Below are 16,970 nucleotides of genomic sequence, written 5' to 3'. Positions count from 1 at the left end.
TATATTATATATAACATATATCTATTATATATATATATATATATATCTCTCTTCTAATATATAGTCAGTCTATCTAATACCGTATGGATTAATAGGTAGTCTATCTACTACAGTATGTATTATTAGTCAGTCTATTTCTAATTTACATCTAAAGTCAGTCTATTAATGTACAGGTATGCATTATAGTTAGGTCTATCTATGACCGTATTGTATACTAAGCAGGCTATTTCTACTTTACAGTATTATAGTCAGTCTAATCTAATGCTACTATTGTATTATAATCAGTCTATCTAACGTACAGAGTATACTGTATATAGTAGTCTATTTCTAAATGTACAGTGTGTACCCCATCAGCTATCTAATATACAGCTATGTATCTATACAGTAGTATCTAATAACAGTAGTATACAGTCAGTCTATTAATATACCGTATGTATCTATATACAGTCGTCTATCTAATATACAGTAATCTTATTACAGCCAGTCTAATCTAATATACCGTATAATATACAGTCAGTCTATCTCATATTTTACTAGATGTATACCGTCCGTCCTCTAATGACAGTAGCATATATAGTATTTATCTCATTACCGTATGTCTTTACCGTCCGTCATATTCTAATATCCAGTATGATACAGTCCGTCTATCATAATGTACAGATGTATAACGTTAGTTATATTTCCTAATGTACAGTGTGATATAAGTCAGTCATCTAATATACAGTATGTATTATCACGTCCAGTCTATCAATATACAGTATTGTATATAAACATCCGTCCTATCTAATGTACATATGCATATATAGTCAGTTCTATCTAATACACAGTATGTATATATAATACAGTCTATCTAAATACCGTATGTATTAATATCAGTCTAGTCTAACGTTACATGTATTATAGTCGTCTATGTCTAATTAGTATGGTCCTATTAATGTACAGTAGTGTATACGCTTCTAGTACTATCTAGTCAGTATCTAATGTTACGTATATACCGTCAGTCTCTCTAATTACCAGTATGCTACTGTCATAAAGTCGTCTATTTCTAATGTACATGTGTCAAAGTAGTATATACCTATTCAGTCGTCATATATCCTAGTCAGTCATTCTAAACTACGTATAAGCCAGTCTATTATTACGTAGTATATACAGTCAGTCTATCTAAATACAGTATGTATTAATAGTCAGTCTATCTAATAAACAATGTAGTACTACCTCTAATTTTAATGTACTGTTATACTAGCCATAATTAATACATCGTCTATATTACAGTCGTCTATCTATCTACAGTATGTCTATACAGTCAGTCTATCTAATAAACGTATATATATATATACAGTCCGTTCTATCTAAAGCACAGTCTATCTACAGCAGTCTATCTAATGTACAATATGTATATTTATATATATATATATATATATATATATTATAATTATTATATATATATATATATTTATACAGCAGTCTTATCTAAATATACCGTATGTCTATATACAGTCCGTCTATCTAATATACAGTTGTTATCTCTATCTACAGTCCAGTCTATGTAAACGCACAGTAACACAGTCCGTCTATCTAAATTCGTGTGTATATGTATATTTTTGTTATATTTGTGTTTGTGTGTGTTGGAGGAGTCTGACCCGTAGATGAGCTTGTCGAGTCGGGTCCAGACTCTTGAATTAGCATTTCCTCCACAGGCCATTAGTGTGTGGCGAACAGCGGCCTGCCGCACTCGGTCTCCGTTACTGCCCATCCCCAGGGATGGCCTCAGTCTCCCGCAGCTCCTCCTCTCTGCCTCCCCACATGAAATCGGGCTTCATTGCGCAACGTCCCGACGCGTGGCCCCGCCGCTGCGTGTCTACCACGGCAGTGATTAAATGGGAATCTCCCGGTTCTTCTGGTCTTGCGAGTCGGATCGTGGCGGTCGCAGTGTCTGGTGTCTTGCGGGTGTCAGTCTCCTACCGTGTCGGTGCGGAGTGAGGGCGGTGACCCGCACGCAGAAGGACAGCACGCTGAGCGCGAGGCGCACCGCGGACACCGGCCCGGCACCGGCCGGGCGCGCGCCAGGACCGGAAAGGAGTGGGGCCCGCGGGCCGGAGCAGGGCCCGGCGGGGGGGGCGCGGGGCCCGCCGCGGGCGCTCGGGACTGGGAGCGGCGCGGCCAGCGGCGCCGCGCACCCGGCAGCAGGGCCGCCGGCGCGCGAGAGCGCGGGGGCAGGCCGACGCGGGACCGGCAGAGCGGCGGCAAGGGGGACGCAGGGAACAGCAGAGCACCGGCAGCGCTCACCCAGGGATACCGGCAGAAGGAAAACACTCGCGCTACAACAGAACGGGACAGAACGGGGAGAAGGACAACGAAAACACAACACAAGAACGAAAAACAGCCACCCCGCAACAACTACAAAAAACGAGAACACAACAGCAACAACACCACCAACAAGAGCAACACAACGCAACACGAAAACAATAGCAGCAATCAGAACAACGAAAACAGAACAACAGAGCAACACAACACAACAACGAAAACAAAGCAGCAACAGGAAAACGAAACCGGTAGACAACAAGCCAAATCTACACCACAATCACGAAAAACAAAGCAGCAAGGACTCCAGACGAAAACGAACAACAGAGCAACTACAACGCAACAACGAAAAACAAAAGCAACAGGACCAAACGAAAACAGAACCACAAGCGCAATACAACGCAACAACGAAACCAAAGGCAGCCACAGGACACCGCGAACAGAACAACAAGAGCAACACAAACGCAACAATCGAACAACAAGGCAGCAACATGACCAACGACAAACAGACACTAAATCAAGAGCAACCACAACGCCTACTAAACGAAATCAAAGCATCAACATGTACCAACGAGTAAACAGAACACCAATCGCACACAACGCAACACGAAAAACAAAACCGCAACATCAGGCATCAGTCAACAACAAAATAGCAAACACAAAACACCCACAACGAAACCAAAACAGAACAGCAGCAGCAGCACCAACAACACTATCCACACACGCAACAACTAAAAACAAACATCAACTCATCATATCACCAAACAACAATCTCAACCACAACTCAACAACTAAAAACAAAGCATCAACATTAACCAACAACAACTAAACTCAACAACACAACAATGTCAACACAAAGCAACAACAACAATAAATAAAAACACACATATAAATAAGTAAAGCCTTTTCTTAATTTCAGCCTTTTAAACAACAAATGTGTTTTTAAAGTGCAGACTGTACTTCAGTTGTGTTTGTAAACAAATTCAACCTCAATAAACATGTAATTCAAATACAATGAATTAATTTAATACATTACATTTAATAAATTCTTGAAAGTTCTGATATTATTATTCCCCAAAACTGAAAGCAAAATACATGAGTTTGTTTGTATGTTATTTCAGTTATTTCTATGTGTTACCTGCTTTATTTAATTGTCGTCATGGAAAACCCCAATACCTACATGAAGCTTATTTTGTATTATTTCGACACATTACCTCCCGCCACAATAAGTCTGAAAAATGCTGTCCCAAACCGACTAATAAGTCAGTTGACTCAACATCATTCCTGCGTGTTTACTTGCTGAGTCTCTTTTGAAATCGAACCGGTAAATGATAATATGAGTCCACGCTGGCTGACTGACAGTGCCTGAGTGGTTGTGGACTCTCTCCTCTCTCTCTCTGTTGTCTGTATTTTACCGCTCTCTTCTCAGTCACTGCCCAACCAACACGACTCAGTAAACATCTATTTAATTTAACCTTTAAAGTTGAGTTAAAGATAGAGAGGGCGGATAGCGGGGAGGGGGGGGGTAGAACAGATAAAAGAGCGATAAATAGAAGATGTACAGCGAGAGACAGAGGACAGAGAGAGGACAGACAGGACAGGACAAGACAGCAACAGACAGACGAGAGAAAGGAATGTTTGAGTAGGAGTTTTCGTTAACGGGAGTGTGACTGCATCTTCAACCAATCCGTGCCTGACTAGCATAACCTGAAAGAGAGAGAGGACATTCCCCCTGCATGTGTAAACTATGGCAGGCATCATAGGGATGACCTGAGCCAGCCACTAACTATAAGCTCTCTCAAAGAGGGAAAGGTTTTCAGGTCTTTTACTCTTAAAGGTGTGACCGTGTCTGCTCCTGAGCCCCGAATGGTAGTTTGTCCAAGAAGAGGGAGCTGATCGCTGAAAAGCTCTGGCTCCCAATCTACTTTTAGAAAAAACTTATAGGAATCACCCAAAGAAACAAGAAAGCCAACACAACAACATAATCAAACCACAACAAACAACAATTAACAAGACAAGAACAATCACACAATTCACCCCAATAAACAAGCACAATAAACAACAGCATATCAACACCATAACAAACCATCACCACCACACCAACACACACCAAGCATAAAAACATAATCAACAACCACAACAACACACAACAAAACAACAAAATTATTATTATATATTAATATTATTATGTTGTTGTTGTGTTGTTATTCTCTCAGTATCTGACACATTCACAATAAAAGTTCTTTGATTCCAGGAGTGTACCTGGAATCGTATGACGTTATTTTACCAGTGTTTGACCATGTTCCTCCACCTCTCTTTTCTCCACTTTCCTTCAGGTGTAGAGTTGTTTAAAATTCCCACTTCCACTCATGCCTTGAAGGCATCTCCATTCCCCAGCCAGTCGCGTGGGAGCAGCGCCCATGCGGGACGAGCCATGGTAAAGTTGTGTTTACAGCATCTGTTTGGTGTATGTCAGTCCGGGTTTCAGTGGGCTGGGTTTCGGTCACAAATTGGCGGGAAGATGAGCTGCTGTCCGGACATCTCCCCAGAAAAGAAACCCGCAGGAGTTCTTCAGCTGATCCAGCCAGTCTGCCAGCGGGATAGTACGGGGACGCCACTAAAGTGTTGCACACTGTTGTGTGTGTGTGTGTGTGTGTGTACCACCCAGGTCTGTCTGTCTTCTCGGTTAGTCAATGTTCCCTGGTGTCTGGTGCTGTGGCCTATGGGTAATCTTAGGTGACTGTGCCTGTCGTCCTGGACAGAGTCAAACTGGACGTGATGCAGAAAAGATGAAAGTTTGTCTGTCAGGTTGATCACTAATTCATCGCCGTCCCTGCTGACTGCAGCTTCCTTATACATGATGTTCTCATCAATCAGAAAAATCCAGAGCCAGCGTGTGATGATCTGGTTCCTGCTTCATTCTTCTGGAGGTTCTGGAGTTGATCTAGACAGTTACCGCAATTCAGTTCACTGCTCATGATCCTTTAATATTGACTTTATTGATTTCTTTGAGGGGAAATTCTTTTTTCAATCAGTTTTTAATTACCTGAAATAAAATCCCAACACACACACACACACAGACTCGCTCGCTCTCGCTCTCGTTCTCTCACACCCTCCACACACACACACAACACCACAACCACACACACACATAGCCATGTCGTGCCGCCCGGGAGCAGTTCGGGGTCAGATGTGCTCAGGGGCACCTCGGCATTTACCCAGGAGGTGAACGGCACCTCTCCAGTTAACAGTCCACCCTCCATACACCCTCCCCTACAGACTGAGTACTGCTGTGCAGGCAGTGGTATGAGCTGCAGTCGAGGTCATTGGTTTGATCCCACACATGTGTTTTCGCTGCTATCAGTGATGCAGCGCACACTCTGCCCCTCACCTTCACTGATCAATTACCAGGTGGCCATTTCCCACGATCTCGCTGTGTGTGTGTTGTGTTTTTTGTGGTGGTGTGTTTCATTAGCATTGTTAGAAACCCCCCCCCCCCCATCAGAAGTTATTGCTTGTCTTCGAAGCTCCATCAGCTATATAGACCACCGGTGGATGTGCTTCACCTTCCACAGGGTGGGGGAGAATCAGAGTGTGTGTGTGGTTGTGGTGGTGTGTGTGTGTGTGTGTGTGTGTTTGTGGTGTGTGTGTGTGTGTGGGGGGTTATCATGCCCACTTTGCCATGACTATCATAAGCTGTGCTTTCATTAACACTCCGAGTGCAGCAGTGTTCAGTTGAGGTGTGAATATAATCGCTGTTTGAAGTGCTGAAGTGGCGAGATGATGGAGGTCAGGCGGGGCGTGAGGGGATCGATCGCTGTCTGTCCTCGGGTCCTCAGATCCCACAGATAAGTTCACTTTCCCACTTGCAGGAGACGGAAGAATAAAACTTGAAAAGTCCCTTCTCCATCAGTGACCAAAAATCTCCAGGCCTCTTAATCTTCATTCCAGTGTCCTTCAACCTGAACACACACACAACACCACACACACACTCCCCGTGTATCTGTTTCAACACTACATCAAAGCCTTCCACTGCTTCAAACTTGTCTGACGAGACCGAAGCCAGTTTTATATTACTATACTATTATTACTGATATTTATTGTGGAGGGGGCGTGGTGCCTCAGCTGCAGAGAGAGGTGTTGGTGGAGAGGGCTCAGGCGCGCGTGCAAGCGGAAGATGATTAGCACACCTGCACCTTGTTAACTATCACTCTCCCCTTATCAGTAGCAATGCTGACAGGCAGGAGTGGAGAGCCTGGAAAACACACACACAGCAGACGGCTCGAGATGCAGAAAAGGTCTGCGAGGTGTTTTGTGTGTTGATGTTTGTGGCGTGTCGCCTAACCACCAAGGAGCCTGTATAAAACGGCATCAGTTTGAGCGTATTTGTTACTTGAGAGAAACCCAACCCCCCCCCGGTGGCAGTAAGTCTGTAATTCATTAATAATAATACTCATAATAAAACTCAGACTGAATAATGAACTCTGAATTCTCCACACTTCGCTGGCAAACGTAAGCTGAATCAAATGTCAAAATTGAAAGCACGTGTCAGGTCTGGATTGCATAATCAGCTTATGGATCAGTTTTGACAAGAACTGACTGGGGTTGAACCAACAACACACCAACACAACACACACTACCACACACACCACACACACACAACACAGGCTCTCTCTCAAGCAGCAGCATCGATCAATTAACTGTCCTCTGCGCTCATACCCGTTCAGAGTGTGAGTGTGTGTTTGTTCAAGATCAGGTTTAACTAAAATGAATTTGCACCAACTGTGTAAGCAAAAAAGAAAAAATACAAGCTAATGACAGAATGAATATGCCGTCTGTCTGTTCGTTGTCAGGGAAGGGCCAGCAGCATTGGAGATACTGCGCATCAGGTCATTACACTGGCAGCCAGGTAGTAATCAACAGAACGGAAACTGTAACATCTGTGCATCACTTCACTGTTTTTTTTTTTTTTTTTTTTTTTTTTTTTCTATTCACTGCATCACTTCACTACATCACTGAATCACTTTAGTACATCACGGCATCATTTACTGTATCACTGCATCCTAATCTATACACTGCCTACTTCACTACATCACTGCATCACTTCCCTGTATTCACTGCCATACTTTATGCATCACGCATCATTTACCTGTATCACTCTCACTTAACGATCTCCGGTATCACTTCCACGCATCACGGCATCACTTTACTGTATCACGGCATCACTTTACTGTCACTGCATCACTTAACGACTCACTCACCACTTCACTGTATCCCTGCATCACTTCAACTGTAATAACTGCTACTTCCACTGTATCACTGCATACTCCATACATCACTGCCTCACTTCACTGTATCACTGCCATCACTTCACTGTATCACGCATCACTCCATCTTTACATCACTGCATCACTTACTGTATCACGCCTCACTTCACTGTATCATGCACACTCCACTACATCACGCATCACTTCACGGTATGACTGTACCACTCCACTACATCAGTACATCACTTAACTACATCACTGAAATCACTTTATACCTACTGCATCACTTCACTACACCTGCATCACTTTACTGTATCCTGCCTCACTTCACGTATCACTGCATCACTTTACGTATCCACTGCAATCACTGCATCACTTCACTGTACTCACTTTATCACTGTATCACTTCACTACATCACTGCATCACCTTCACTGTTCACGCATCACTTCACTGTATCACGCTCACTTCACTGTATACTGCATCACTGCATCACTTCACTGTATTCACTGTATCACTGTCTCACTTCATACATCACTGCATCACTACTGTATCACTGCAATTACTTCACGTATCACTGCATCACTTCATGTATCACTGCATCACTTCCCAACATCACTGAATCACTTTATTACATCCCTGCATTCATTTACTGTTATCACTGCATCACTTCCACTGTATCACGCATCACTTCACTAATCACGGTTTTAGTTGTTGAGTTGTGTTGATATTGTTGTTCTGTTTTAGTTGGTAATGTTGATGCTTTGTTTTAGTTGTTGAGTTGTGTTGATATTGTTGTTCTGTTTTAGTTGGTAATGTTGATGCTTTGTTTTAGTTGTTGTGTTGTGTTGATATTGTTGTTCTGTTTTAGTTGTTAATGTTGATGCTTTGTTTTAGTTGTTGAGTTGTGTTGATATTGTTGTGTTGTTGTTGCTGTTGTGTTATAGTTTTTGTGTTGTTGCTGTGGTGATGTTTTAGTTATTGTTGTTGTGTTTTAGTTGTAATTCTGACCTTATGTAACGTTATGTTGTGAGCGAGTGTTTTATTCTGAAGGTTCCCTGGGTGAGCTGCCGGTGCTGATGCGTGTTACCTGCCGTCACCTTGACGCAGCTCTGACGGTCCGGAGTCGGCATGACAACGCGCTCTCGAGAGCAGGCGGGGAACTGCTGACGGGTGCGAGCGAGGATGGCAGCAGAAGATGCCCTGTAACGGAGACAGCGGCGGGAACCGAGCAAACACCAGCACCGGGACCTGCTCCGGCACCGGGAGTGACCCACTCCATGTCCCGGTCATGGAGAGAGCCCGGCCGGTGACGGTGACGGTGTCCGCGGTGAGCCTCGCGCTCAGCGTGCTGTCTCTGCTGCTGCTGGTCACCGCCATCTCCACCGACCACTGGTATGAGACTGACACCCGCAGACACAAGGACAACTGCGACCGCCACGGATCCGACTCCAACGACCAGAAGAACCGGGAGATGCCCATTTATCACCTGCCGCTGGTAGACACCGGCAGCGGCGGGGCCCGGCAGCGGGACGTTGCGCTAATGAAGCCCGTTCATGTGGGGAGCAGAGAGGAGGAGCTGCTGGAGAACTGGAGGGCCATCCTGGGGATGGGCATACTGGAGACCGAGTGCGGCAGGCCGCTGTTCTCCACACACTATGGCCTGTGGAGGAAATGCTACTTCAAGAGTCTGGACCCGGACATCGACAAGCTCATCGACCGGGGTCAGACTCCTCACACACACACACAAACACAAATATACACAAATATACATATACACACTGTACATTAGATAGACTGACTGTGTACTGTGCGTTACATAGACTGACTGTATATATATATACATACTGTATATTAGATAGACTGACTGTATATATACATACTGTATATTAGATAGACTGACTGTATATATATATATATATATATATATACAGTCAGTCTATCTAATATACAGTATGTATATATACAGTCAGTCTATCTAATATACAGTATGTATATATATATACAGTCAGTCTATGTAACGCACAGTACACAGTCAGTCTATCTAATGTACAGTGTGTATATGTATATTTGTGTATATTTGTGTTTGTGTGTGTGTGTGAGGAGTCTGACCCCGGTCGATGAGCTTGTCGATGTCCGGGTCCAGACTCTTGAAGTAGCATTTCCTCCACAGGCCATAGTGTGTGGAGAACAGCGGCCTGCCGCACTCGGTCTCCAGTATGCCCATCCCCAGGATGGCCCTCCAGTTCTCCAGCAGCTCCTCCTCTCTGCTCCCCACATGAACGGGCTTCATTAGCGCAACGTCCCGCTGCCGGGCCCCGCCGCTGCCGGTGTCTACCAGCGGCAGGTGATAAATGGGCATCTCCCGGTTCTTCTGGTCGTTGGAGTCGGATCCGTGGCGGTCGCAGTTGTCCTTGTGTCTGCGGGTGTCAGTCTCATACCAGTGGTCGGTGGAGATGGCGGTGACCAGCAGCAGCAGAGACAGCACGCTGAGCGCGAGGCTCACCGCGGACACCGTCACCGTCACCGGCCGGGCTCTCTCCATGACCGGGACATGGAGTGGGTCACTCCCGGTGCCGGAGCAGGTCCCGGTGCTGGTGTTTGCTCGGTTCCCGCCGCTGTCTCCGTTACAGGGCATCTTCTGCTGCCATCCTCGCTCGCACCCGTCAGCAGTTCCCCGCCTGCTCTCGAGAGCGCGTTGTCATGCCGACTCCGGACCGTCAGAGCTGCGTCAAGGTGACGGCAGGTAACACGCATCAGCACCGGCAGCTCACCCAGGGAACCTTCAGAATAAAACACTCGCTCACAACATAACGTTACATAAGGTCAGAATTACAACTAAAACACAACAACAATAACTAAAACATCACCACAGCAACAACACAAAAACTATAACACAACAGCAACAACAACACAACAATATCAACACAACTCAACAACTAAAACAAAGCATCAACATTACCAACTAAAACAGAACAACAATATCAACACAACTCAACAACTAAAACAAAGCATCAACATTACCAACTAGAACAGAACAACAATATCAACACAACTCAACAACTAAAACAAAACATCAACATCATCATCATCAACAACAACAATATCAACACAACACAACAACTAAAACAAAACATCAACATCATCATCATCAACAACAACAATATCAACACAACTCAACAACTAAAACAAAGCATCAACATTAACAACAACAACTAAAACTCAACAACACAACAATGTCAACACAAAGCAACAACAACAATAATAAAACACACATATAAATAAAGTAAAGACTTTTCTTCATTTCAGCCTTTTAAAACAAATGTGATGTTTAAAGTGCAGACTGTATCTTCAGTTGTGTTTGTCAAACAAATTCAACTCAATAAAATTAATTCAAATACAATGAATTAATTTAATACATACATTTAATAAATTCTTGAAAGTTCTTGATATTAATATTCCCAAACCTGAAAGCAAATACATGAGTTTGTTTGTATGTTATTTCAGTTATTTCTATGTGGTACCTGCTTTTATTTAATTGTCGTCATGGAAACACAATACCACTAACATGAAGTCTTATTTTGTATTATTTCATACACATTAACTCCCGCCACAATAAGTCTGAAAATGCTGTCAAACCTGACTAATAATCAGTTTTACATCAACATCATTCCTGAGTGTTTACTTGCTGAGTCTTCTTTTGAAATCAGACACCGGAAATGATAATATGATGTCACGCTGGCTGACTTGACAGTGCTGAGTTGGGTGTGGACTCTCTCTCTCTCTCTCTCCTGTTGTCTGTTTATACCGCTCTCTTCTCAGTCACTGCACACCAACACGACTCAGTAAACATCTATTTAATTTAACAATTTAAAGTTGAGTTAAAGATAGAGAGGGGCGGATAGAGGGAAGGGGGGGGGGTAGACAGATAATAGAGAGATAAATAGAGAGAGAGACAGACAGACAGACAGACAGACAGACAGACAGACAGACAGAGAGAAAGAATGTTTGAGTAGAGTTTTCAGTAAAGGGAGATGTGACTGCATCTTCAACCAATACCGTGCCTGACTAGGCATAACCCTGAAAGAGAGAGAGAGACAGTCCCCCTGCAGTGTAATCCTATGGCAGCATCACTAAGGGATGACCTGAGCCAGCACTAACTATAAGCTCTATCAAAGAGGAAAGTCTTCAGTCTACTCTTAAAGGTGTTGACCGTGTCTGCCTCCTGAGCCCAGAATGGTAGTTTGTTCCACAGAAGAGGAGCCTGATAGCTGAAAGCTCTGGCTCCCAATCTACTTTTGGAAACTATAGGAATCACAAGAACAAGAACAGCCAACACAACAACATAATCAACCACAACAACAACAATTACAAGACCAAGAACAATCACAACAATCACCACCACAATAACAATCACAAAAACAACAGCATAATCAACCACAATAACAACCATCACCACCACAACAACAACACCAATCATAAAAACATAATCAACAACCACAACAACAACAACAACAACAACAATTATTATTATTATTATTATTAATATTATTATTGTTGTTGTTGTTGTTGTTATTCTCTCAGTAGTCTTGACACATTCACAATAAAAGTTCTTTGATTTCCAGAGTGTACCTGAATCTGTATGACGTTATTATACCAGTGTATTGACCATGTTCCTCACCTCTCATGTTCTCCACTTTTACTTTCAGAGTGTAGAGTTGTTTAAATTCCCACTTCCCACTCATGCCTTGAAGGCATCTCCATTCTCCCAGCCAGTCGCTGTGTGGAGCAGCGCCCATGCGCGGAAGAAGCCATGGTAAAGTTGTGTTGACAGCATCTGTTTGGTGTATGTCAGTCCGGGTCAGTGGGCTGGGTTCGGTCACAATTGGCGGGAAGATGAGCTGCTGTCCGGACATCTCCCGCAGAAACCCGCAGGAGTTCTTCCAGCTGATCCAGCCAGTCTGCAGCGGGACGTACGGGGACGCCTACAAAGTGTGTACACCTGTGTGTGTGTGTGTGTGTGTGTGTGTGTACACCAGGTCTGTCTGTCTTTGGCGGTTAGTCATGTATCCCTGGTGTCCTGGTGACTGTGGCCTCATGGGTAATCTTAGGTGACTGTGCCTGTCGTCCTGACAGAGTCAAACTGGACGTGATGGCAGAAAAGATGAAAGTTTGTCTGTCAGGTTGATCAATAATTCATCGCCGTCCCTGCTGAACTGCAGCTTCCTGTAACATGATGTTCTCATCAATCAGAAAAACCAGAGCCAGAGTGTGATGATCTGGTCCTGGCTTCATTCTCTGGAGGTTCTGGAGTTGATCTGAGACAGATTACCAGAAAATTCAGTTCACTGATCATGATCCTTTAATATTGACTTTATTGATTTCTTGAGGGGAAATTCTTTTTTCAATCAGTTTTTACATTACCTGAAATAAAATCACAAACACACACACACACACAGACTCTCTCTCTCTCGCTCTCTCTCTCTCACACACACACACACACACACACACACACACACACACACACACACACACACACATAGCCATGTAGTGCCGCCCTGGGAGCAGTTAGGGGTTCAGTATGTTGCTCAGGGGCACCTCGGCAGTACCCAGGAGGTGAACTGGCACCTCTCCAGTTAACAGTCCACCCTCCATACACCCTCCCCTACAGACTGAGATACTGCTGTGCAGGCAGTGTGTATGAGCTGCAGTCGAGGTCATTGGTTTGAATCCCACACATGTTGTTTTCTGCTGCTGATCAGTGATGCAGCGCACACTCTGCCCCCTCACCTTCACTGATCAATACCAGGGTGGACCATTTCCCACGATCCTCAGCTGTGTGTGTGTGTGTGTGTGTGTGTGTCATTAGCATTGTTAGCATAACCCCCCCCCCCATCAGAAGTTATTGATTGTCTTCCTGAAGCTCCATCAGCTTATATCGACCAACCGGATGGATGCTGCTTCACCTTCCACAGGGTTGGGGGAGAATCAGAGTGTGTGTGTGGTGTGTGTGTGTGTGTGTGTGTGTGTGTGTGTGGTGTGTGTGTGTGTGTGGGGGGGTTATCATGCCATCTTTGCATGACTATCATAAGCTGTGCTTTAATTAACACTCAGAGTGCAGCAGTGTTCAGTCTGAGGTGTGAATATAATCGCTGTGTTGAAGTGCTGAAGTGGCGAGATGATGGAGGTCAGGGCGGAGGAGTGAGGGGATCGATCGCTGTCTGTCCTCCATCGGGTCCTCAGATCCCTACAGATAAGTTCACCTTCTGTCCCACTGCAGAGACGGAAGAATAAAACTGTGAAGTCACTTCGTCCATCAGTGACCAAAAATCTCCCAGCTCTCTTAATAATTCATCCAGTTTGTCCTTCAACCTGCACACACACACACACACACACACACACTCCCTGTAGCTGTTTCACAATACAATAAAAGCCTTCCACTGCTTCAAACTTGATCTGACGAGACCGAAGCCAGTTTTATATTACTAATACTGATTATTACTGATATTTATTGTGGAGGGGGCGTGGTGCATCAGCTGCAGGAGAGAGGTGTGGAGAGGGCTCAGGAGAGCAGTGCAAGGGAAGATGATTAGCACACCTGCACATTGTTAACTATCACTCTCCCCTTTATCAGTAGCATGCTGGACCAGGCAGGAGTGGATGAGCCTGGAAAACACACACACAGCAGACGGCTGCGAGATGCAGAAAAGGTCTGCGAGCTGTTTTGTGTGTGTGATGTTTGTGGCGTGTCGCCCTAACCAATAAAGGAGCCTGATAAACGGCATCAGTTTGAGAGTATTTGTACTGAGAGAACCCCGGTGGCAGTAAGTCTGTCACATTCATTAATAATAATACTCATAATAATACTCAGACTGATAATGAACATCTGAATTCTCCACAGCTTCTCTGTCAAACTAAGCTGATCAAATGTCAAAATTTGAAGCCACAGTGATCAGGGTCTGGATTGATAATCATCTTATTGATCAGTTTTGACAAGAACTGAACTGTGTTGAACCAACACACACACACACACACACACACACACACACACACACACACAGTCTCTCTCTCAAGCAGCAGCATCGATCAATTAATATGTCCTCTGCGCTCATACACGTTCAGAGTGTGAGTGTGTGTCTTGTTCAAGATCAGGTTTAAATAAACTGAATTTGCACAAATCTGTAGTAGCAAAAAAGAAAAAAATACAAAGCAAATGACAGAATGAAATATCCTGTCTGTCTGTTCGTCTGTCAGGGAAGGAGCAGCAGCATTGGAGAACTGGCTGCATCAAGGTCATTACACTGGAGCCAGGTAGTAATCAAACAGGAAACTGAAACTGTAACATCTGTGCATCACTTCACTGTATCACTGCATCACTTCACTACATCACTGCATCACTTCACTGTATGACTGTACCACTCCACTACATCACTGCATCACTTCACTGTATGACTGTACCACTCCACTACATCAGTACATCACTTCACTACATCACTGAATCACTTTATTGCATCACTGCATCACTTTACTGTATCACTGCATCACTTCACTGTATGACTGTACCACTCCACTACATCAGTACATCACTTCACTACATCACTGAATCACTTTATTACATCACTGCATCACTTTACTGTATCACTGCATCACTTAACTATATCACTGCATCACTTCACTGTATCACTGCATCACTTCACTGTATCACTGCATCACTTCACGGTATCACTGCATCACTTAACTGTATCACTGCATCACTTCACTACATCACTGCATCACTTCACTATATCACTGCATCACTTCACTACATCACTGCATCACTTCACTGTATCACTGCATCACTTCACTGTACCACTGCATCACTCCACTACATCACTGCATCACTTCACTGTATCACTGCATCACTTCACTGTATCACTTCACTATACCACTGCATCACTTCACTGCATCACTTCGCTGTATCATTGCATCACTCAGTTCAGGTACAGTCATTGCGAACCTTCTCTGAATTGGAACAGTGCGTTACATTGTCAAAATATAAATATTGAATATTCACTTCACTGTATCACTTCACTGTATCACTGTATCACTGCATCACTCCACTGCATCACTGCATCACTTCACTGTATCACTTCACTATATCACTGCATCACTTCGCTGTATCATTGCATCACTTCACTATATCACTGCATCACTTCACTGCATCACTTCGCTGTATCATTGCATCACTTCACTCTATCAGTTCACTGTATCACTGTACCACTCCACTAGATCACTGCATCACTTCACTGTATCACTACATCACTTTACTGTATCACTGCATCACTTCACTGTATCACTGCATCACTTCACTGTATCACTTCACTGTATCACTGCATCACTTTACTGTATCACTGCATCGCTTCACTACATCACTGCATCACTTCACTGTATCACTGCATCACTTTACTGTATCACTGCATCACTTCACTGTATCACTGTATCACTGCATCACTTCACTACATCACTGCATCACTTCACTACATCACTGCATCACTTCACTGTATCACTGCATCACTTTACTGTATCACTGCATCACTTCACTGTATCACTGCATCACTTCACTGTATCACTGCATCACTGTATCACTTCACTATATCACTGCATCACTTCGCTGTATCACTGTACCACTCCACTGCATCACTGTATCACTTCACTACATCACTGTGTGTGTATGTGTGTGTGTTTGTGTGTGTGTTAGATGAGGTCTTTGGCATGGTGCAGGGGGAGATCCTGATGATGAAAGACTGTAAACACTCCAACATTGTGGTGTACTACGGCAGCTACCTTTGGTAACTGTTACCATGACAACAACATCGGAGCAGTGGGTGGTGGAGACAGTTGGCCCGAGTTAGCCAATCAGAACACATCTACAAACCATTACAGTGTCTCACACTGTGTGTGTGTGTGTGTGTGTGTGTGTGTGTGTTTGAGCAGCAGGGAGAAGTTGCGGATCTGTATGGTGTTCTGTGGAAGAGGACCACTGCAGGACGTCTACAGACACAAATATACACACAGATACACAAACACAAATACACAAACAAATACACACAACTTTGAAGAACTTTTTTCACACAGTGTCTCAGTTCAGGTTCAGTCATTGCGAACCTTCTCTGAATTGGAACAGTGCGTTCCATTGTCAAAATATAAATATTGAATATAAGCGTATATATATAATACATATACGTTTATATTTATAAAGATGAGACATGTGTACAGATTACACTTGTATGTTGAGCTCCAGCAGCTTCTAGTTTGTTTCCTCACAAAGATCGTTCAATTTAATTTATCAGTGTTCATTTTATGATCATTGTGAGTTCAGGTGGAGCAGGAGACAGACAAGTGGAGGAGTTTGTGTCTTAGATGAT

At 43.8% G+C, this 16,970-nt stretch overlaps 1 protein-coding gene across 2 annotated transcripts in view; it reads right to left on the bottom strand.

Annotated features, from left to right (window-relative positions):
• tmem178a (transmembrane protein 178a) overlaps nucleotides 1-10,425 on the bottom strand; it is an 18,821-nt gene extending 8,396 nt beyond the window's left edge. For both annotated transcript variants that reach the window (XR_003462044.1, XM_027276712.1), the window contains exon 1: nucleotides 9,679-10,425. Coding sequence is in view for 1 of the 2 variants with exons in the window: in XM_027276712.1 (XP_027132513.1) it covers nucleotides 9,679-10,204 (526 nt within the window). In the remaining variant the exon portion in view is untranslated. The remainder of the gene's footprint in view (nucleotides 1-9,678) is intronic.
• Nucleotides 10,426-16,970: the final 6,545 nt, after the last annotated feature.

Source organism: Larimichthys crocea, unplaced genomic scaffold (genome assembly GCF_000972845.2).
Source record: "Larimichthys crocea isolate SSNF unplaced genomic scaffold, L_crocea_2.0 scaffold532, whole genome shotgun sequence".
Lineage (NCBI taxonomy): Eukaryota > Metazoa > Chordata > Actinopteri > Sciaenidae > Larimichthys > Larimichthys crocea.
This window is presented reverse-complemented; position numbering and strand designations above follow the sequence as displayed.